This window comes from Myotis brandtii, unplaced genomic scaffold, assembly GCF_000412655.1.
Source record: "Myotis brandtii unplaced genomic scaffold, ASM41265v1 scaffold454, whole genome shotgun sequence".
NCBI lineage: Eukaryota > Metazoa > Chordata > Mammalia > Chiroptera > Vespertilionidae > Myotis > Myotis brandtii.
In genome coordinates this window covers 1,525,332-1,546,654 of record NW_005367354.1, presented here as the reverse complement: position 1 = coordinate 1,546,654, position 21,323 = coordinate 1,525,332, and the positions used below count along the sequence as shown (strand labels likewise).

At 48.8% G+C, this 21,323-nt stretch overlaps 1 protein-coding gene across 1 annotated transcript in view; it reads left to right on the top strand.

Moving 5' to 3' along the window:
* DPYSL5 (dihydropyrimidinase-like 5) overlaps positions 1-21,323 on the top strand; it is a 58,700-nt gene that overhangs the window by 16,067 nt on the left and 21,310 nt on the right. Inside the window, exon 2 of the mRNA XM_014546645.1 lies at positions 6,065-6,329. Coding sequence (XP_014402131.1) covers positions 6,069-6,329 — 261 coding nt within the window. The 5' untranslated portion in view covers positions 6,065-6,068. The remainder of the gene's footprint in view (positions 1-6,064; positions 6,330-21,323) is intronic.

The following is a 21,323-nucleotide window of genomic DNA, read 5'->3' as shown; positions in this document are numbered from 1 at the left end:
AAAATCAATATAATCTGATATAGAAAGTTTGAAAAACTTTAGATCATAGGTAATTCCCTGTCCACCATCACCCACCCTCCCCAGCTGACCCCCGGCAGATTCCTCTGCCTGCTATGCTTTCCACGATCCCACCATCACAGGGAAGGAGGAGGGAATTACCTATGATCCCATAACACAAACCCTGTTGTTTCCATGAGTCTGTTTTTTGCGTCCATATTTTTACATGGTTGTCATAATACTTGACATGTCCTTTTTGTTTGCTGGTATGCAGTTGTTCATTTTTGTCATTTGGCCAGGCTGCCCCTGCCTTTTCTATCCTATGGCGCCTTCTAATGAACCCACTACCACCGCGTCTGGGTTACCTCACTCTCTGCTCTCCCCTGCCATCAGCCAGGAAGACCAGCCCCCAATTCATGTCTCATCCCCCGGCTCTGGATACTCTAGAGCAGCGGTTCTCAACCTGTGGGTCGCGACCCCTTTGGCGGTCGAACGACCCTTTCACAGGGGTCGCCTAAGACCATCCTGCATATCAGATATTTACATTATGATTCATAACAGTAGCAACATTACAGTTATGAAGTAGCAACGAAAATAATTTGATGGTTGGGTCACAACATGAGGAACTGTATTTAAAGGGCCAGAAGGTTGAGAACCACTGCTCTAGAGAGACATACAGAAAATGCAGAAAATATATATGTAGAGTTTAAAGCATAATTTAAAGCGAAAACCTGTGTAATTCCCCCCTCCCAGGTAGACTAGATAGGGTAGATGCAGCTTTTAAACAGCTTCCCGCACAGGGCCAGAAGGTTGAGAACCACTGCTCTAGAGAGACATACAGAAAATGCAGAAAATATATATGTAGAGTTTAAAGCATAATTTAAAGCAAAAATCTGTGTAATCCCCCCTCCCAGGTAGACTAGATAGAGTAGATGCAGCTTTTAAACAGCGTCCCGAACAGGTACCCCTTTCTAAACTCAGCCCTCCCCCCCATAACCATATCCTGACTTCTCTCCTAGTAATTTCCTTGGTTTTGATGGAACCCAGTTTTTCTTCATGGCTCTACCACTCTCTGCCTAAACACTATAATTCATTTTGCCTGATTTCAAATGTTGTATGAATGGACTCATACCGTATTTACGATTTGGTGTCTTTCTTCTTCCCCTCAATTGTTTGCCAGATGTTGGTGGTGGCTGTAGTTCATACTCATTTTCAGTTCACAAGAAAAAAAAATGTAGTCTTATTTTCCCGCTCAATTTCTTCTCCAAATCTGGACTTTATGGGGTAGCCCAGGTTTGTGATACTCTCATAACTAGGAAAACTCATTCTCTCCCCCTTTTTGTGACTTTCCCCGCCCCACATCCGAGGATGTAGGTCTCAGACTAGGAGGGCCCTTGCCCCCCGCTCCGGCAGTGGGTGCCGGCCGCTCTGCCCTTTGGCTGTGGTTCTAGGAAACAGCCCCTCTGGGCCCCTGGAGGCCCTTGATCCACAGCTGCCACCCTGGCCAGGACTGCAATGGAATTCCTTCTGGGGCCTGGAGACAGCTGGTGGGAGCGTGGAAAGCACAGCAGGCAGAGGAATCCGCCGGGGGTCAGCCGGGGAGGGTGGGTGATGGTGACCCCCCTGGTCACGAAAGGCCTGGTGTTCTCTGGCTCAGGCTTCGGTCAGGAGCCAGGAATTCTCGTCTCCGGTGTGTGCACACACCCCTCTGCCCTGCTCCAGGGCCCGGGCAGGAGGAGTGAGCCCTCGGTTACTGCTGTTCGCCGTGCTCGGCCTCCCTGAGCCTCAGACGAAGAGGCTCCTGACCGCAGTGGTGGAGCGGGCACCTAAACGGAGCTAGTTTGCTGCTTCAATGCGTGTATGGGCTGTGTCACCACGAAGAGAAGCCTCGCACACACTCTCCGCTCTGTCCTCCAACAACTGCCCTGTCTCTCCTCGCTAATCTGGTTGAACAAGTGGTCTGCGCTCCGCTTCTTGCCACCCTCTCCTGGCTAATCCTTTGGAATCTCGCCTTTGCCCCGAGCGCACTGATGGTGTTTGCTCGTTAAACCCAGCCACACTGGGCTGGGCCAGGGCATCTGAAGCCAGGGATTAAAACCTCTTACTTGATCTTAGCCTGTTAAGGACTCCTACGCCCCCTCTCCCCCACCCCCCACGTCCCAGTTGCCATTAGGATTGGCTTAAACGCCACGGGCCCTTCACGTCACCGGGCAGCTGTGTAGCTCTTGTCTCCCATGTTCCTTGATATCACAGTGCTGGTTTGTAAAATCACACATTTTTCTGTGGGTGCTACCCAAAAAATGAATGTGAGTCTTAAGCCAATGCCTGTTAAAAAGAAGAAATGTATGCCTTAAACCAGTCCCTGTCAGATTAATTTTAAGTCTTTATGTGCAAGAAGTGTCGTCTTTGCACCACGCTGGCCCCGTGTGTCTGTGCCGAGCCCCGAGCCCCGAGCCCCGGTGTCCTCCGGCCGAGCTGCTGGAGGACAGACTGTGCCAAATCACACATTTTTCTGTGGGTGCTACCCAAAAAATGAATGTGAGTCTTAAGCCAATGCCTGTTAAAAAGAAGAAATGTATGCCTTAAACCAGTCCCTGTCAGATTAATTTTAAGTCTTTATGTGCAAGAAGTGTCTTCCCACCACGCTGGCCCCGTGTGTCTGTGCCGAGCCCCGAGCCCCGGTGTCCTCCGGCTGAGCTGCTGGAGGACAGACTGTGCCGGCTCCGCGTCTCGCACCTCCCGCCGGCACAGGGGAGCTGTGGGAGGTGATGACAGACGCAGGCGACTCCAACACCCCGTGCTGGGGCTGTCATTTCCTTGGCAGGGCTAACCCCGGGCGCCTTCCAGGAGTGAGAGGTGTGTGCGTTTCATGAATGAGAAGCAGCAGCTGCAGTAACCTTGACCCCCCTCGGCAGGATGCCCCCGGTGCCGTTATGCATCGGAACTGCTCCACGGCCGTGAGAAGGGCAGGAGGGTGGCGGTGCGGGAAATGTCCTGTTAACCAGCAGGGCAGTTATTGGGTGGCAGGTAGCAATAATGGCTACTATTTTAAACATGAAGAGGCTCTCTCGTGAAAGACTGCACTTCCAGGGTATAGTGTTACTCCCTCGACCCACACCGGAAGTCCCCATTTCCCCAGCTTGCACATCACCAGCTTCTCACCGATTTGGGAGCATAGGGAACCCAGGCCACAGAATCAGGAAATTGGGGGAAACAAGACGTGTACAGTTGGATAACTCTGGCATATCCAATGTACCTGACATCTTGCTATGGAAGGCATCATTGTTTCCCTGAATAAATTGTAAAATTTTTAAGATCCTTATATTCGCAGCATAACATCACCCATAACACCATCCTAGATTGGTTCCCTTCGATTCAAGGTCACTGTCAGTGAAGTCCAACAGACCGAAGGGTGGACTGGATGAAGCTGGGCGGCTCTGGAATTCCACATCTCTGATTTATTTTTCCTAATAGCATGTAACTATCTGGCATATTTTCCATTTTTGCCTGGGAGGACAGACATGTGGTTTGAATTATTTCATTTGCATAGACAAAATAGCTGGATGATCAACGTTTTTGGTTAAACAAATAGGAATGTGCAATATAGCCAGAAGTCTTTAAAGGAGGTAGCATTTCTTTTAGGGCCCAGTTGTTACTTCATGATGATTTGATTATAATGTTCATTTCTGTCTAATGTGGTATCTCAGGCAGCTTGAGCTGCTCTAATAATACCATAGACTCTGTGGCTTAAACAACAGAAACTCATTCCTCACAGTTCTGAAGGCTGGGCCATCCAAGATCAAGGCGCCTGCCAGTATAGTTCCTGGTGAGAACTTCCTTGCTTGCTTGCAGTCATCTGCTGTATCCTCATACGGTGGAGAGAGAGAGAGAGATCTCATGTCTCTTCTTATAAGGGCACTAATCCCACTTATGGGGGCCCACCCTCATAACCTAAGTACCTTCCAGAGATCCCATCTTCAAATATCATCACAATGGGATTAAGGCTCCAATGTATGAATGTGAGGGGAACATAAACATTTAGTCCATAGCTTGAAGTTAGCCAGTGGGCCAGATATTGGCTCACTGGCTACATCGCATTTTAGAGTAAAATGGGTGACTTGAAGCATCATAAATTAGTAAAACTGACCCTCTCTAGACCGTGACCACTGACTAGACCAGTGATGGCGAACCTTTTGAGCTCGGCGTGTCAGCATTTTGAAAAACCCTAACTTAACTCTGGTGCCGTGTCACATATAGAAATTTTTTGATATTTGCAACCATAGTAAAACAAAGACTTATATTTTTGATGTTTATTTTATATATTTAAATGCCATTTAACAAAGAAAAATCAACCAAAAAAATGAGTTCGCGTGTCACCTCTGACATGCGTGTCATAGGTTCGCCATCACTGGACTAGAATATTCTCTGAATATGCCGTCCCAACCAGAGCAGAGGGAAAGACAGTCATAGCCAGTGGCTTGTGCGGTGCTTAGGAGCATCTATTTTAACAATTGTGCTCAAGGTCTTCCCCTTTGGGGGGACTCTCCTAAGAAGTCCAAGGTACCTCCCCACCCACCTCACTCTGTTATGTTTACACACTTGGACACAGACACTCTGTGGGAAAAGATGCCAGTAACAACTTTTCTTTGTTTGGTTTAGAACAGACTAGCAGAGAAAGCTGTAGGAAGCACTAATGAGGTTACTAGGGAGGTAAGAAGCATAATGAATGTCAACCGTCAACAGCAAGGAGGCTTAAACAGCAAATTTATTTTCTCACAGTTCTGAAGGCTGGAAGTCTGAGTCAGAGTGCTGGAATGGTGGATTCTAGTGAGGACTCTTTTCCCAGCTGATAGATGGCCGTCTTCTCTCTGCACGTGCATGGTGCCCAGAAGTAGGGAGGAGAGAGCACTCTAGTGTCTCTTCTTATGAGGACACTAATCCAGTTCCATCAGGGCCCCACCCTTATGACCTTAATTAACCTTAAAAACTTCCTTAGAGGCTCCAGCTCGAAATACAGCCCCACTGGAAATTTAGGAGAACAGAAACATTCAGTCCACAATAACTCTGAAGGCAACAGTCTGGTTCTCAATCCTTACTCTCTTACAAACTAGGTGTGTAGCTTTGAGGAAATTCTCTAGCTTTAAAAAATATGGATTCTGGGGACCCAGTCTGGATCAAATAAATTCGAATTTCTGGGGGTAGGGCTTGAGCATAGGTACTTTTCAAATCTCCTTAGATGAGCTTATCAGTGTGCAACCAGCTGAGTAGTGGAGTTTTTGAGGCAAATACAGGAGGTCGAACTGAAGCAGAATCCGTCTGAAGAATGATGTGAATGAAACAGCTGTGAGGCTTGGAGAATTTGGCTCTCTGATATCTTCATGTGGCGTCGTGGGGACATTCTCCGTACAAGACATCTGGGTTTGACTCAGCTACTTCTAGCCATAAATTCCTTACTTAGCACTTTTAGCCTTCTCACCTGTAAAACGCCAGTCCTCAGGTTTTCTCTGGAATAAAATGAGATGGTAGATATGAAGAGGCTCTAGAACAGGGGTGGGCAAACTTTTTGACTCGAGGGCCACAATGGGTTCTTAAACTGGACCGGAGGGCCGGAACAAAAGCATGGATGGAGTGTTTGTGTGAACTAATATAAATTCAAAGTAAACATCATTACATAAAAGGGTACGGTCTCTTTTTTTCTTAGTTTTATTCATTTCAAACGGGCCGGATCCGGCCCGAGGGCCGTAGTTTGCCCACGGCTGCTCTAGAACCTACATGCATTTCAGGAAGGTAAACACTGAGGCTTCTTTGGGCCCCGACTTCACCCTGACTGCCAACTGTGTTGTGATTCCCAGTAAGTCCCGCTATGAGGTCAGTGACGCCATCTGTAGGACCATAGAATCTATTGGCTATAGGACCAATGTCCTCCGGCTGTGGAGACACTTCCTCCTCATCCCCACTCACTTAACTCTGCCCATTGACTTTGAGCTCTAATGGGGAGGGACGGGACCTTGGTGACAGTGAAAGGGGACTTTGACCTTGACCAATGCCCCCCTCTCCTCTTCCGTAGGAACATGCTTGCCAATTCAGCCAGCGTGCGGATTCTCATCAAGGGAGGCAAGGTGGTGAACGATGACTGCACCCAGGAGGCTGATGTCTACATTGAGAATGGCATCATCCAGCAGGTGGGCCGTGAGCTCATGATCCCCGGCGGGGCCAAGGTGATCGATGCCACCGGGAAACTGGTGATCCCTGGAGGCATCGACACCAGCACCCACTTCCACCAGACCTTCATGAACGCCACGTGCGTGGATGACTTCTACCACGGGACCAAGGTAATGCTCCTCTTCGCCGAAAGTGCCCTCTGCTTTGGCATCTTCTCTTTCTGGGGCTACTCCCGAGTAGACACCGGTGAACCAGGTGCTCCCACTGTATTGCGAGAGGAGAAGAGTGCTCTCGCGGGAGCCACTGTGGCAACTAAAATGAAGTGTAGACGTCAATGATTTTTAGTATATTTACCATAAGTTGGTTTTGACTATTTATGAAAATGAAATCAGGCGGTATGTACCCTTGTGTCGGCTTCTTTCGCTCGACGTTATTTTTGTGAAATTCACCCATGTTGTTGTGCATCGTTTGCTTCCATTACTTTATAGTATCCCACTGTATGATAGACCACGTATCGCACTTACTCATGTTGCTATCAGTGGGCACTTGGGTAGTTGCTAGTTTGAGGCGATTACCAACACTGTTGCCCTGAGCATTCTCACCCCTGTCTTTTGGCAGACGTGTCCGCACACATGTCTGTTGGGCATATTCCTAGGAGTGGGATTGCTGGGTCCTAGGGTAACGTATGTTCAGCTTTTGCCAAATCATTTTCCAAACTGGTTGTAACAGTGTTACTCCCAGCAGTCATGTAAGAGAGGTCCCAGTATTTACCATCAACATAATGCCGATAACCAGACCCGTCCGTGCTGGGGGCCATTCTGTAGTATGCTCAGGCCTTGCACCAAAAATGATAGCTTCCTGGTTACTTTCCCCACCTGGGAGACCTTTAGTCCAGGGCCGGATGCCACACTGTCACTACTCTGTTTCCTAGCCTCTCGGAAGGCAGGCTGGCCTTCTTTGTCTGATGTTCACACTGTCATCTGCCAGGCCTCATTAGCCAGGAGTGACAGCTTTCCCCCTGAGAGCCTTTAGCTCTTCAGAGCCAGTGAAGACCTCTGCACATGCATCTCTGTGCAAGGTGGTGGGTCGCTCTTGATCTTTTCCAGGCCTCTCATCCATGGGAGCCGCTGCCTCTGGAAATCACATAAAAACCCCTGCGTGATTCAAGGCCCCAGCTCTCCCATTCCCGCAGGCTCAGGCTGCCTCAGGCACCCCCTCTATGCCAGGCCCTAGTGGAGGGGAATTTAAGGGTCCATAGACCCTGAGCTGCCCTGGCTGGTGGTGTCCCCTAACAGACCCTTTGGTTATATCCACCCCCTAAACAAGATTGTGCCTGGTTCTTGTCCCTCAGCTCATATTGAGAAAGGCAGTCCTCCCTGGACCCCTGGACCCCTTCAGTAGACCCCTTCCGGAGTCCTGCCTGTGGCCTCCCATCCTCCTAAGAACTGGCTTCCTGTCCCATTTCCCCTCCCTCCCAGGATTTCCCCTCCACAGTGGTGCTCTTACCATTGGATATGTTGGCTTCCTCTTTCCTCTAGTTCCTGACCATCTCCTGGGGAGAGAAAGTGCTCTCCTGTTGCGGGCTGCTCCCGGGAATGTGTGGATTTAATTATTCACGCGGCCTGTGGCTCTTGCACAGTCTGCACCCTGATCCATTGCCACTGACCTACTTCGTACCTTCTAAGAAAGGCAGCAGTGGATTCACTTTAAGCATCTGGGTTTATAATGGAATAATAATCCCAAGGAAAAGCTCACCCGAGTGATTAGCCCCGAGAAAAAGAGAGATCAAGTTGCACCTTTTTGTTCTTGTCGGACAGATCCGTGGGGCCTTGAACTCCGCACCCCCTATGCTCCTGCGGGCTTGTCAGTTTGGCAGCAGCAGCCAGGGCTGGGAAAACAAGACTGTGAAAGCCTGGCTTTTCTGAAAGCATCTGGGACTCCATTGTCCTGGGTCTGAAGGGATTTCTCCACCACGTCTTTAACAAACGCCTTGCCCGCCCTTGCCTCTGTCAGAGGCTGTGACAAGCTCTGCCTGGCTCCCCTGGCTCTGCGTCTCATGCTCATAGCTGGTCACTTGATCCTCCTCCCCACACCCCACACCCTCCCAACCTTTAGACCCCGCCTTCCCCAAGGCCAGTACCTGGGTTTCCAGACCACCAGGACCACCTGCTTGTTAATATTGCAGACTCCATCGAGGACAGGGGTTATCTCCTGTGGGGAGACGAGGGAATGCGGGGAGGAGAGAGGACCAGGAACAGTAACTGGGTTAATAAAGGTCTAGGATTCCAGGTGGCCATGGGGTCTTTTCTTCTTCTTCTTCCTGACTTATAAGTTATACTTATTCTTTAGTGTATATCTAATATTACACAATAAAGAATGTCAGTGCACCCCACCAATGGCTTTCCCTGGCCAGGTGGGAATATCAAAATAAGCTTTTTAAACTGCTGGCACAACCCCTTCACTAAGTTTGGCGGGGGTTGGGGGAGGGGGGAAGGGAGCATGGACAATAGAATAAAAAGCTTCCTAGGTGCCTTTTCTGCTCCTGCTCCTCCAAAAATAAATCAATAACCGCCGTGTAGGCTAAGGATAGGGAACCTTTTTTCTGCCAAGGGCCATTTGGATATTTATAACATCATCCACGGGCCATACAAAATTAGCCTGCTATATTTGGGCAACATTTAATTAACTCACCCCTAATGCCCTGGCAGGCCCAGACTAAATGATTTTACCAAATGATTTCACAGGCCTTATATGGCCTGAGGGCTGGACGTTACCCACCCCTGGTTTAGGCCAGTGGTTTTCAACCCTTGGCAGCAAACTAGAAGTCAGAACTATTTGGGGGATTTTAATTTGAATAATACTAGTGTCCAGGCCCCACCCAGACCAATGGAAGCAATGTCTCTAGGTCTGCCTCTCCCCGTTGCATTTTTTAAAGCATCTTTGATGATTCTAACACTGGCAGGCACCTTATAAAGGAACTTTCTCAGCTGTTTTGAATGGCACGTTGTCCTGGCTGTTACTTCTGTCACCTAACTGACCCTCACCTTACGTGCCAGGGCTGACCACTGAATTCCCTTTGAAAGCTGGGGCCTGCCTTGCCCTTGCCAGTCTTATTTATTTTCCTTCTCTCCTATTTACATGCCAGGGTCCCATCACCGGGCTCCCAAACCCCACCCTGTACTTGCTAAGTTTCCCTGGCCCCGTGTTCTGCCCTCCTGTCCATGCCCCATAGAAACCATCAGGGAGAGAGGAGTTGGCCGTGGTAGAGGTGTCATCAAACGGAAGTCCGGCTGGGTGCCTCCCTCTTCTTTGATGGCCCAGAGATTCCCTCCTGTCTGTGCCAGAGCCATCTGGCCCCAGAGACAGCCTCCCACTAACTCAGAATCAGTAGCAGCAGGACATCTATTCTGGTAGTCAACCTACAATGGAAGCCAAATGCTAACCAGAAGGGTGCTTGGCCAGCATGGGATCTGAATGTTCAATGGCGTAAGGAAGCTAGGATGGCCTGCCACATCCCAGCCTCCGGGGAGGGTCCTGACACTCCTTCTCCCCCTGCAGAGGAGTCCTGAGTAGGATAGGCTAGGACAGTGGTCGGCAAACTGTGGCTCGTGAGCCACATGCGGCTCTTTGGCCCCTTGAGTGTGGCTCTTCCACAAAATACCGACTTCTGCACATGGGCCACGAAGTTTCAATCGCACTGTACGTGCGCACCGCACGTGGTATTTTGTGGAAGAGCCACACTCAAGGGGCCAAAGAGCCGCATGTGGCTCGAGAGCCACAGTTTGCCGACCACTGGGCTAGGACATAAATGAATTCCCTTTGGTGCCCCACCTGCCAACATCCTTACCAAGGCCCCATTTATCCTTTGGGCAGGCTGTGTGCTATTTGCCTTTGAAATTTGCTCTCTTGGAATTAAGCCTTTAAGTGCTTCTCACTTCCTTCTTGTAGCTTGACTCCAATGTTCTGTCCGTTTCTGTTTAATTCTGGCTTAAAATGTCTTAAGTCTTTTATAAAGCTCTGTAATAACATTTCTTGCCCGGCCAGTGTGGCTCAGTGGTTGAGCCTCAACCCAGGAACCAGGAGGTCACGGTTCAATTCCCGGTCAGGGCATATGCCCAGGTTGTGGGCTCGATCCCCAGTAGGGGGCATGCAGGAGCCAGCGGATCAGCGATTCTCTCTCATCACTGATGTTTCTATCTCTCTCTCTCCCTGTCCCTTCCTCTCTCTGAAATCAATAAAATGACATTTCCTAGCTTATTGGGATCCAGACTCATATGATCTTGCTCATTAATTGATGTTCCCAAGTTCATGCGTGTCTGCAAAAAGCTGGAAGGGACCTTAGAAATCTAGTCCCACCCTCTCATTGATGGATTGATAGGAGGGTGAATGAGTTGCCCCAAATCCCAGAGGTAATTGGACCAGAATGCAAGTTTCTCAGTCTGAGGCCCTTTTCACCACACCACTCAGGGGTTCGTGAAACCCCAGAGCTGGACAGACACCCCTTCCAGACAGTCTGTGACTTCTTGATGGGCTTCATGCAAATAGCTGCCTTGGCTCTGTGGCTCTGAACATACCCGGGCCAGAGGAGGGCATCCCGGAACAGACATACCTCAGGCAGACAGTGGAGTGAGCTCTGTGCCTCTCCAGGCAGCGCTTTACAAAACATCTCTCCTCCCTGGAGAGTAACATCGATGTGCATGCCTTTGAGCTGACAGCTTTTACCATTTACAAATGAATGGTTGCTCTGAGGATTAATGAAGTGATGCAGGAAAAACACTTCGCACAGCGCCTGGCACAGAGTACTAGTATGCATGCGAACGTTGGTCCCCAGGCCGTGACTACCTGCTTCTACCCCAGGCCGTCTCTCTGTCTTCCAGTCTCTCAGGTTATTTGATCCACCCACTTTGACTTTACAGCGAAACTATTCGCTGTCCATCTAGTGCCCGTGATGCCTGTGGCCCTGGGCCAGCTGCTGCCACACTGTGCCCACTCTGCCTGCTGACCTGCCGCCCTTCTGGCCTGGCTGTGCCGGTTGGGATCAGCAAAGCTGGCTCCTCTCTCTGTCTTCTGAGTCACCCACAGTCGCACTAGAACCCCAGGAGTGCTTCATGAGGTGACTCCCCTCCCCGGCCACCTGGAGGACATCCCTTCTCCTACCTCTTCAGCTGGCAGGCACCTCATACCTGACAGGGGATGTATTAATTTTCTACTATTTTCTAACAAACTACCACAAATTTAGCCATTTAAAACAATACCCGCTTAGGAGCTCACAGTTCCGGGTCCGAAGTCGGGTCCTGGTGGGACTGGCTTCTCTGCTCGGGGCCTCACAAGGGTATACTAGTAATTAAGGTGTCAGATGGGCTGTGTTCCCATCTGGAGTTCAGGGTCCTCTGCTACGTTCACGAAGTTGTAGCAGGATTCAGTTTCTTGCAGTTCAAGGACTCAAGTCCCCAATTCCTTGCTGGCTATATCCGCTGAGGGCCCATCTCAGCTCCCAGAAGCCATCAGCATTGCTTGCCATGTGGCCCCTCCATCCTCAAATCCACGCTCTGAAAGGTTGCCAGTTCAAATCCAGGTCAGGGCACATGCCCGAATTGCTGGCTTGATCCCTGGTGGGGGGCTTGCAGAAGTCAGCCGATCACTGTTCCGCTCCCACATTGATGTTTCTGTCTCTCTCCGTCTCCCTTCCTCTCTCTCTAAAAATCAATAATAATCTTTTAAAAAAACCTTTTTAAAGATTCCACATTTACTTTTTTTTTTTTTCACCAAAAGTCACCTTGGCCACCCTTTACTTCACAGCTTTCTGAGCCTCCTCTCATGTCCCTGCTCGAGAACCTGCAATGGCTCCCTGTTGACTATGACATCAAGTTTGGTTTCTGGATCTGCACCCTGGGCACCTCCCCATCCGACCTTGTGTTCCCATCTATTCCCCATTCCCAGCTGCTCCCCAGCTTGTGCCCATCCATCAGGAAGGCGGTTTTCTCAGCCCCTTCCCTTGTGAACATCCATGCTCCCTCCTGACATCCCTCCCGCCCATCCACAGAACCCCTCCTCAAGGCCTACCCCACTCATGCCACACTCTTCCTCCAGCTCATTCAGATCCAGAATCCTCCTTTCTTCTCACCAACTGAAATAATTTGTCATCCTGGGGCTTTCAAATTGTGTCCTGTATAAAGTTCTTCTCAGCTAGATTGAAGACTTTTTAAGGGGTAAAGACCATAGCTTATGTTTAACTCATGGCTCACCACAGAATTCACAGAGCTCTAAACATATAATAGACATTCAAGAAATAGATGAACGTCAGCATAGCGTGGTAGTTGTGAACACAAAAGGGAGAAGACTGCCGGATTAGAATTTCAGCTCCACATTTACTAGCTGTGTGATTTGGGTAAGTTCACGTCTCTGTCCCTCAATTTCCTTCTCTGAAAAATGGAGATTATATTAGTATTTTGTGAATATGAGTGACTATTTGTAAAGAACTTAAAATGGTCTTGGGCGCTTACTAAGCACAATTTGAGTGTTAAGTAAATAAATAGATAGTGCTGATCGAGGACCAACTCCTGGAAAATCCATTTGCACAGGTTCCTCATGAGTATGTATTAAACTGTTAAGCATCAAATGGAAACCAAAAAAACTGGATTCCATTTCACTTTTTAAAAAAATATGTTTTATTGATTCTTTTAGAGAAAGAGCAAGGGAGATGGAGAGAGAGAGAAACGTTGATCAGCTGCCTCCCCCAATGGGGCTCAAACCTGCAACCCAGGCTTACGTGGGACGACACCCAACCAACTGAGCCACACCAGCCCGGGCTCCATTTCAATGCTGAGGGTTGACTGTGTGTTTTAGATTTCAAATGGAATCTAATCACAATGATGATGAATTCTAGGTAAGTGTCTCTCATTCTCTTGTAAGCAGAAATAGCCAGTCGTAAACTCTGCAGGCATCAGGGGCTATTTAAAGATGCCCTGCTTCAAATCAGTTATCTTGCTTAACAAGACTTGCTGGCACCTTTCCTTCGACATCTACATTAATTGGCAGGCCAAAATGTAGGCCAGGCTGACCCCTCTTAGAACAAATGGAAGAGAGGAGATCTATCCTTTCTTACAAATTTTTCACATCTAGTATTGGAGAAAAATCTCCTACGGTGCCCAAGCAGCTCCTCGATCCTTACAATAAAGAGTGTTTGCAAAGAACTTATCTACATAGAGATTGTTATGTTTTGGCTCAAAATAGAAATAAACTCACCCTCTGTGATAGACCCCAAGCATCTTGGAAACCTTTCATAGTTCATACAAGGAGTTCTGCTTTTATACTCTCCTCCTTTAGGGTTTAAAAAAAGAAAAAAGGGAGAAGGGAAACACATTACGTACTGGATGTATGCTTCAGTGATGCTTATAGTACATGAATTATATATATTTTTCCTTTTTTTTTTCTTAAAGCTTGCACATTTTTTTCATATTTCAAGAAATATTTGAATATGGCCTTAGCTTCAAAAAGCTTCAAAAGTCTCAGTTGGAAATATCTCTTCTCCCAGACCTCACTAAGGTTTTCCATATTCCTGTGCTAAAGGTAAGGGTCTTAGAATGGCTCATTGACAGGTGGAAATGACGGTAGACACCTTACCTTGTCCTCCTGGTGGTTCCTGCCTCCTTGTTCCCTCAGGTTGTCAGGGCAGCCAACCGTTTTTCCTCCTTCTGATCCTTCTTTGTTTCTTGTTATTTAAAAATTAGGAGCTATAGGATTCTTAATTAATGATTATATGAAGATAAAACTATGGGCCAACTACAATGAGAACTTTCTTATTAACCATTATCTATCTGTCATACTACACACACACATTCACACACTTAGACACTTTCACATACTCATAGTCCACACGTTCGCACACTCACCCTCACTAAGACACAGAATTCTAGAGCTGGAAATACCATTAGAGGTGAATGAATCCAACCGCTAATCCATAAATAACTTTCCTATTTAGATTGAAACTCTCCACGGTATTCTAAATTAATATTTTAAAATAAAATTAAATTTGATATATGGTGGGGAATTCTATTCTTGGGAAGAGTATGTATAGAAGGGAGGTCATGATTAAATAACCTAGGAAGCCACCTTTTTATTTTTTTAATCTCTGTGTTACCCCCCCCCCCCCCAGCAACTTGATTAAGGTGTAATTGACATATAATAAGCCGCTCATTTTAAAAGCGTGTAGTTTGGTATGTTTTGACATATGTATTCACTGGGAAGCAGCACCATTAATATAATAAGCATATTCGTCGCCCCCAAAAGTTTCTTTGTGGCCCTTGTAATCCTTCCCCACCCCAGGCAGCCACTGATCTGTTTCCTTCCGTTAGGTCTCCGTTCTTCTTGGGGTCCTTGGTTACCGCCACGCCCGCGCTGCAGCTTCTCTTTTCTGGTTTGGTGCCCTGATTCTCACTCTACAGCAGCCGTGGGCAAATGAATAAAACTAAAAAAAAAAAAGACCGTACCCTTTTATGTAATGATGTTTACTTTGAATTTATATTAGTTCACACAAACACTCCATCCATGCTTTTGTTGCGGCCCTCCGGTCCAGTTTAAGAACCCATTGTGGCCCTCGAGTCAAAAAGTTTGCCCGCCCCTGCTCTACAGGCTTATGACACTCCAGGGCTCATGTTTGGGAGAGCGCTCTGGCTTCCGATCTCCAAGCCCTAGACTCAGTGGCCCATCACAGGATGGTGGGAAACAGAGCTTGTTGAGCTCCCGAAGGGCTCCAGGACCCCGGCCCCCGGGTGGCACCGGGCTGCGCATGGCTCTCCAGGGGACCTACCCTTGAGCTCCCATCCCCTGTCCTTCCGGCCTGGACCTCAGGCCCGCTGGTCAGAGCATTATCCACTGTACCCTTATTTTGACCTTTGAAGCCCCTCAGGCAGGTCTTCTCCTTCCTTTCCCAGGGGCCCGGGAAGCTGAGTCTCAGGAAGTGAAATAACTTGCCAAGCTCATAAGTGCCGGGCCAGGTCTGCCTGCCCACCTGTCACTCCAGCCCCCATTCCTCCAGGCCAGGGTCCCCGGAGGCCTCAGGCAGGCTCCCCAGCAGTTCAATGGCACTGTTGTCACTTAGCTTTGGGACCAAAAGGAGGGACTCTCGGAGGGAAGAAGAGCAAGTGGGGTTACGTGTGGCTTATTTCTGGATTGTTGATACATCCCTCCCCGCCGGCATCTGCGGGCAGCCTGGACTTTTCAGAAAGGGGGCTGTGGCCCGCTGGCTTGTAAACGTTCCCACTCTGGGACGCGAAGGGGCTTTGCTAAGGAGGAGGGTGACAAAGGGCCCCTCTGTGCGCCTCTAGTTTAGAATGGTTTCCCTGGGCTTCTCAGAAGCTGGCAGCCATGTATTCCTGCCACAGCTCCCTTTGAGGATCATCTCCAGTCTCCATGGTAACTGCATGTCGGGAGACAGCCGGCTCTGTGCTGTGGCTTTGTATTAAACACAATGAATTTAAATTGGCTGCTCGGCAGTGGAGATCATCATTCTGGATTAGAGAGGAAGCCTGGAGCTCCTCATTTCATAATTTTTGATGTTGGCACAATTCTCAGTGTGAGCCCTGTAATCCGAGCCCAGGCCACACCTCCCTCTCTGTTTCCGAACTACAGTGAGGCCCCATTTTCACTTGGGTTTTTCTCCATCCCTTGACAAGGGAATCTGGGAGCCAGGAGCCCCTCCGTCAGGCCAGGGCTTGAGCTCTAGGAGGGGCAGCCTGGGCAAAGGAGACCTGGGGGCTCCGGACTCCGACGGACCCTCCTTCGGTCTGGCTGTCTGACTTCCTCAGCCTCAGTTTTCTTATCTGTAAAAGGAGAAGAGTCACCTGCACCCTCCGGAATAATATTTTTTTAAATGTTATTGCGATAAAATGTATCATTTTAATCATTTTCTAGTGCACAGCTCACAGAGACAGTGAGGGCATTCAGTGTTGTCACCACACGAATCCAGCTCCAGAACTTCTTCATGTCCCAGCTGAAGCGCCTCACCTACTCAATTCTAACTTCCATTCCCCCCTCCCCTCCGCACCTGGCAACCGCCACTCTCCTTTCTGTCTCTATGAACTGATGGCTCGTGTAAGTGGAATCCTATAGCACATGTCCATTTGTGACTGGCTTGTTTCCTTCAGCATGAGGTCCTGCAGTTCATCCCTGCTGGAGCATGTGTCAGGATTCCCCCCCTTTTTAAGGCTGGATAATCTTGCACTGTGTGGATAGACCACCTTTTGTTTATCCACTGATGGACATTGGGTTGCTTCCACCTTTTGACTATTTTGAATAATGCTGCTAGGAACATGGGTGTGCAGATAGCTGAGTCCTCTGCTCAATTACAGAGTCATTTTGAGGATCGAATTAGATGATAAATGTTATCTAATTTGCACATAGTAGGCCATAAGCAAATGTGAATTTCTCTCCTGAAAGTGAGTTCGGCGCATGCGCTTGCTGCCACAGTGGTCCGAGCTTCCGTGAGAGTGCTGTCACCTTTGGCTACGAGGCTGCTTCTGTCTCCCTGGGACGTGCTGGTCTGCCATGTCTAGGAATGAAAACAATTCATCCCAGAGTTTAAAGGGACTGTCTTTTTAAAAAATATATATATGTTCTTATTGATTTCAGAGAGAGGAAGGGAGAAGAAGAGAGGGATAGAAACATCAGTGATGAGAGAGAATCACTGATGGGCTGCCTCCTGTACGCCCCCTACCCGGGATGGAGCCTGCAACCCAGGCATGTGCCCTGACCAGGAATCAAGCCCAGTCCTCCTGGTTCCTGGGTCGACGCTCATCTACTGAGCCACACCGGCCGGCCAGGCTATAGGGAAAGTCTTAAGCATGGAAATGTGCAGTAAAAACCATGCATGTTTTTACATTCCTCCCACAGTTGGTATTCATATATTCCTAGTTCCAAAAGGAGATATGTTAGAGCCGATGCATATAATTCCTCATCCGTTATCTATTTTAAGCGCACCCTCTGGGAGACCCCGAAGCTGGGGTTGGATGGCCCCAGGCTCTGAGTTTCTGTGCTTAGTTACTATTTCAGCAGATTAGATCTGTTCCCAGTATTACAGAAAAGTGTAGGATTTGGGGTAAAAATACCTAGATCCAGTCTTGGCTCATCTCTAAAAAACCGAGATGATGAACATGTGTTGCATATGGTGTTTGTGACGATTCGGTGAGGGAAGTATTCTGCTATGTGGATATACTTTCTGCACAGAGTCGGAAAGGGACCCGGCCCTTGGGCTGGTTTGCAACTTTCTGGGAGAGTCCCTCTGGGTCTGGTTTCATCCAGAAGTTTCCAGGCCCCTCCCAAGTGAGCATGTCTGGGTCCCGGGAACCATCCTTCGCTGTAGAGCCTCTGAAATTAGCCTTTCCTGGCTGGGCCATGAGGACCAGCTCCCCTTTGTATTTAGGCGTTTGTGACCAGGGAAGGAGGCAGGAGCTCTTGTGACCCCTGCATGACCCCAGCTGCTCCCTGCAGGTGGCAGTCAGGCCTGTCCTTTTGGGGGGGGCGGGGCTGGGGAAGAGGGGAAGAGAACATTCATTTATTTATAAAATCACAGAGGTAGAAAAAGTGATTTCTAGAAGAAATGGGCTTAGGAAATGAGTTATGGAGGTAAAGGAAGGGCCCTAGGAGCCTAGGAGTGAGGAAGGTAGTGGTACTGCGCCTTTTGGGGGAGGGGAAGGGAAAAAGGGGAGGGGGGGGGGGGGGGGGGGGGGGGGGGGCGCTCTGGGTCCTCAGTCCTAAGGGTTTAAGGGTGGAGACTCAGGGGAGGCCCCAGGGGAAGATCTCAATAGAATATTCAGCAGTTTTCCAGGTGTCTCCACTGATGGATGGGCCGGCACCAGGGCAGGGGTCATGATCCCATGCAGCTGGTCCTGAGGTCAGCAGTGGCTGGTTTTGTTGCTTTTTGGGGGGCCTGGAGCTGAAATACAACTGAGGCCTAGATGTTATCTCTAGGGAGGGAAGGTCAGGGGTCCAAACCGCGTGACCAGCGATATACTAGGGGAGAAAAGTCACTCTGGCCCGAGCCGGTTTGGCTCATTGGATAGCACGTCGGCCCATGGACTGAAGGGTCCTGGGTTTGATTCCGGTCAAGGGCACATACCTTGGTTGCAGGCTCGATTCCTGGCCCTCATGGGGGCGTGCGGAAGGTAAACAATCGATGTGTCTCTCTCACATAAATGTTTCTCTCTCTCTGTCTCTCCCCCTCCCTTCCACTCGCTCTAAAAATCAATGGGAAAATGTCCTCTGTGAGGATTAACAAAACAAAACGTCCCCCTGGGGGTGAGGTCCCAGGGCCTACCTTTTGGGCAGGAGCCAGGCAGGCTGAAATCAGGGCTTTCTCAGTGCATGTCCTCATGTCCCTGAGACCCGAAAGCTGCCCGGGATTATGCACCTGTCGGGAGGGGGACCTGGGTTTCCTGGGAGGCCTGCACCTGAACCCTAGAACAGCTCACCTCTCCTGGGAGCCAGGTTTCTTGCCTTGGTAGGAGGGTTTGCTTGGCTTTCATAACCCATCCCAGCCTGGCCTTCCTCCTACCTCTTGGCCGTTCCTTCCCAGCTTCCTTCCTGGTTTTATCTTTGTCTTAATCTTCCTATTCATGACTGCTTCTCAGTGTCTTATCTCAATTTGTTTTCTCCTTTGACCCACCTCTCTGCCTAATCTGGTACCCATGACTCCACATTTATAGCTACAGCTTAGACACCTCTGTGCACATCCCCCAAGCTCAGCACATCCACCAGAACTCGACTCCTCTCTCAGGGAACCCTCCTCCCGGGAATGGCACCCCATCCTCCCAAGCCAGCGCTCACTTGCCCAGGACCACAGGACTCCTCAGCGATACAGCCAGAACTCCATCCAGGCCTCCGGGCTCCCGAGCCAGGCTTCTCCCTCCAGAGCATCCTGCCCCCACACGCCATCAAACCGAACTGCATTTCTAACTAACAAATGCAATGTCACTCTAAGCCAGCGGTTCTCAACCTGTGGGTCGCGACCCCTTTGGTGGTCGAACGACCCTTTCACAGGGGTCCCTAAGACCAGCATATCAGATATTTACATTACGATTCATAACAGTAGCAACATTACAGTTATGAAGTAGCAACGAAAATAATTTTATGGTTGGGTCACAACATGAGGAACTGTACTTAAAGGGCCAGAAGGTTGAGAACCACTGCTCTAAGCCCTTGCCAAACTCTGGGCCTGCCCTGGGACCCCTCCCCATTTCTTGGCTGTGCTGGACTCTGCCTGGACCCCTGTGTCGGCCATCTCTGGCCCCATAGTTCCCACTCCCTCAGCACCCCAGCCTGCATTCTCTGCCCCTGCTCCTGGCCTTACAGAGATAGCCGTTACAATGGCATGTTCGCTCCAGCCCTTTCTTCTTGATTCTGTAGTGCCTCTCCCGTACGGTTTTCCCAAACCTCATCTTAGCTCAGACCAATACTCCAACACTCCTGATTTTCCCAAACCTTAGCAAAACAGGAAATATTGGCATGATTTCCTGTTTTGCTAAGAAGTCTGGAACTGCGGGACTGGGCACCCTCATTTGTCCTCCATGTCACCTCTGGTCATCTCCCTATTCGCCCCCCTCCTGAATGGATGGGAAGAGGTGTCCCTCCAACCCTCAGAGTCCTCATCTGCATAACGGAGATAATAATACACCTATTGTACAGGGCTCTTGTGAATATTAAACAGGCACAGAATAAGTGCTCAATGGATGTTGGTTACAATTAGAGATTTTCATCTCTACTTGCATGTCCCTCAATCGGCTCTCTTAAGATGTCCAACATTTTTCTTCCCTCCTGAATTTGATAGTTTCTCTCCTAATATTGTTTTTTCAGCCACACAGTGTAGTACTTCTGTCATCAAACCCTGCTTCTTCCGAGAAACGGGTTTCACACATGTCCCCCCATCCCATCCCTGAAATTCAGGTCCATCATCCCGGCACTGCAGCTCAGCTCGCATCCACAGCCAGAGTAACGTCCCGAAGTCTGGTTTTCATGTCTCCCTCCCCCAGAAGCCTGCTGTGACTACAGACAGGTGCAGGGGTGGGGTGTGGCCAGGGTCCTTCTACCCCCACACTCCCTGAGCTCCCTCATGACCGTCCTCTCCACACACACAAGTTGCTCATCGTTGCCGATCGGATGGAATCCAAGTTCATCAGGTTCCCCCAGTTCGGTCCTAACCAGAACTGCCTTGGCCAAAACCACGCAGGTCTAGTCTCGGTCCCCCGCCCGTGCCCCCAGCCTTCCCACATGATCTCCTGCCCCGGGTGCTACCTCATCCCCTCCGTGCAGCTCTCAGCTCTCAGCTCTCCATCCTAAGGTGACCTTCCCTTCCTCTGCTCTTCTTTTGAACGTCATCGTCATTGAGGAATGTTATCTTGTGATGCCTGTACTCTCACTTTATTTTGAAGTTACGTCTATTAAAATGAACTTTTATCCTTGTCCTGTTTGCTAACCGGGCTCTTAACCCTTTGAGTGCCAACCAATATCCGAGGAACGATGCTAAAATTGCCAAGGCATTTTTGCTGATTTTACAGCAGTTTAGGAAAAAAAATTATGAATCGCAAGTAAATGAAGTTACATATTCAAAAACTTAAGGAAACCTTTACGTTGACATATTTAGCAATATAATCATCACTAATAAAAGCAGACTTAGAACTGGACGCCATTTCGAAGCTTTGATAGCGCTCCCGGCACTTTTGGTGAAAGACAGGAGGAGCGAGATCGCGCACCCCGGCACTCTAGGGGTTAATCTCCCTCAAGGTGCTTACCTTTCTCACTTCATCTGGAGCAAGAATATCAAACTCAAAGGCTAACACGGGCCAAATAAACAAGGTTTAAGTTTATGTGGGCTGCAAAAAGACAAAAGCTTCAATTTTCATAGAAACGTAGATTTATTTCGATAGAGACATGCTGAATACAAAGGGCTGAAATAGATGAGTCATCATTAACATAAAATAATAGAACATTTTAGTAAAAAGTGATATTTTTTTCTTGAACATTAACTTACCAGACTCAGAATAGCTGCACAAATTAATAAGCATAACGCAAATAAACCTTTTTTTCTTGTTCTCCGAAAGCAAAATATTTCCTGGTGCGCACACCAAACAAGTCAGTACAAGACTAATGACGTGGCAATCGGCTAAAATATT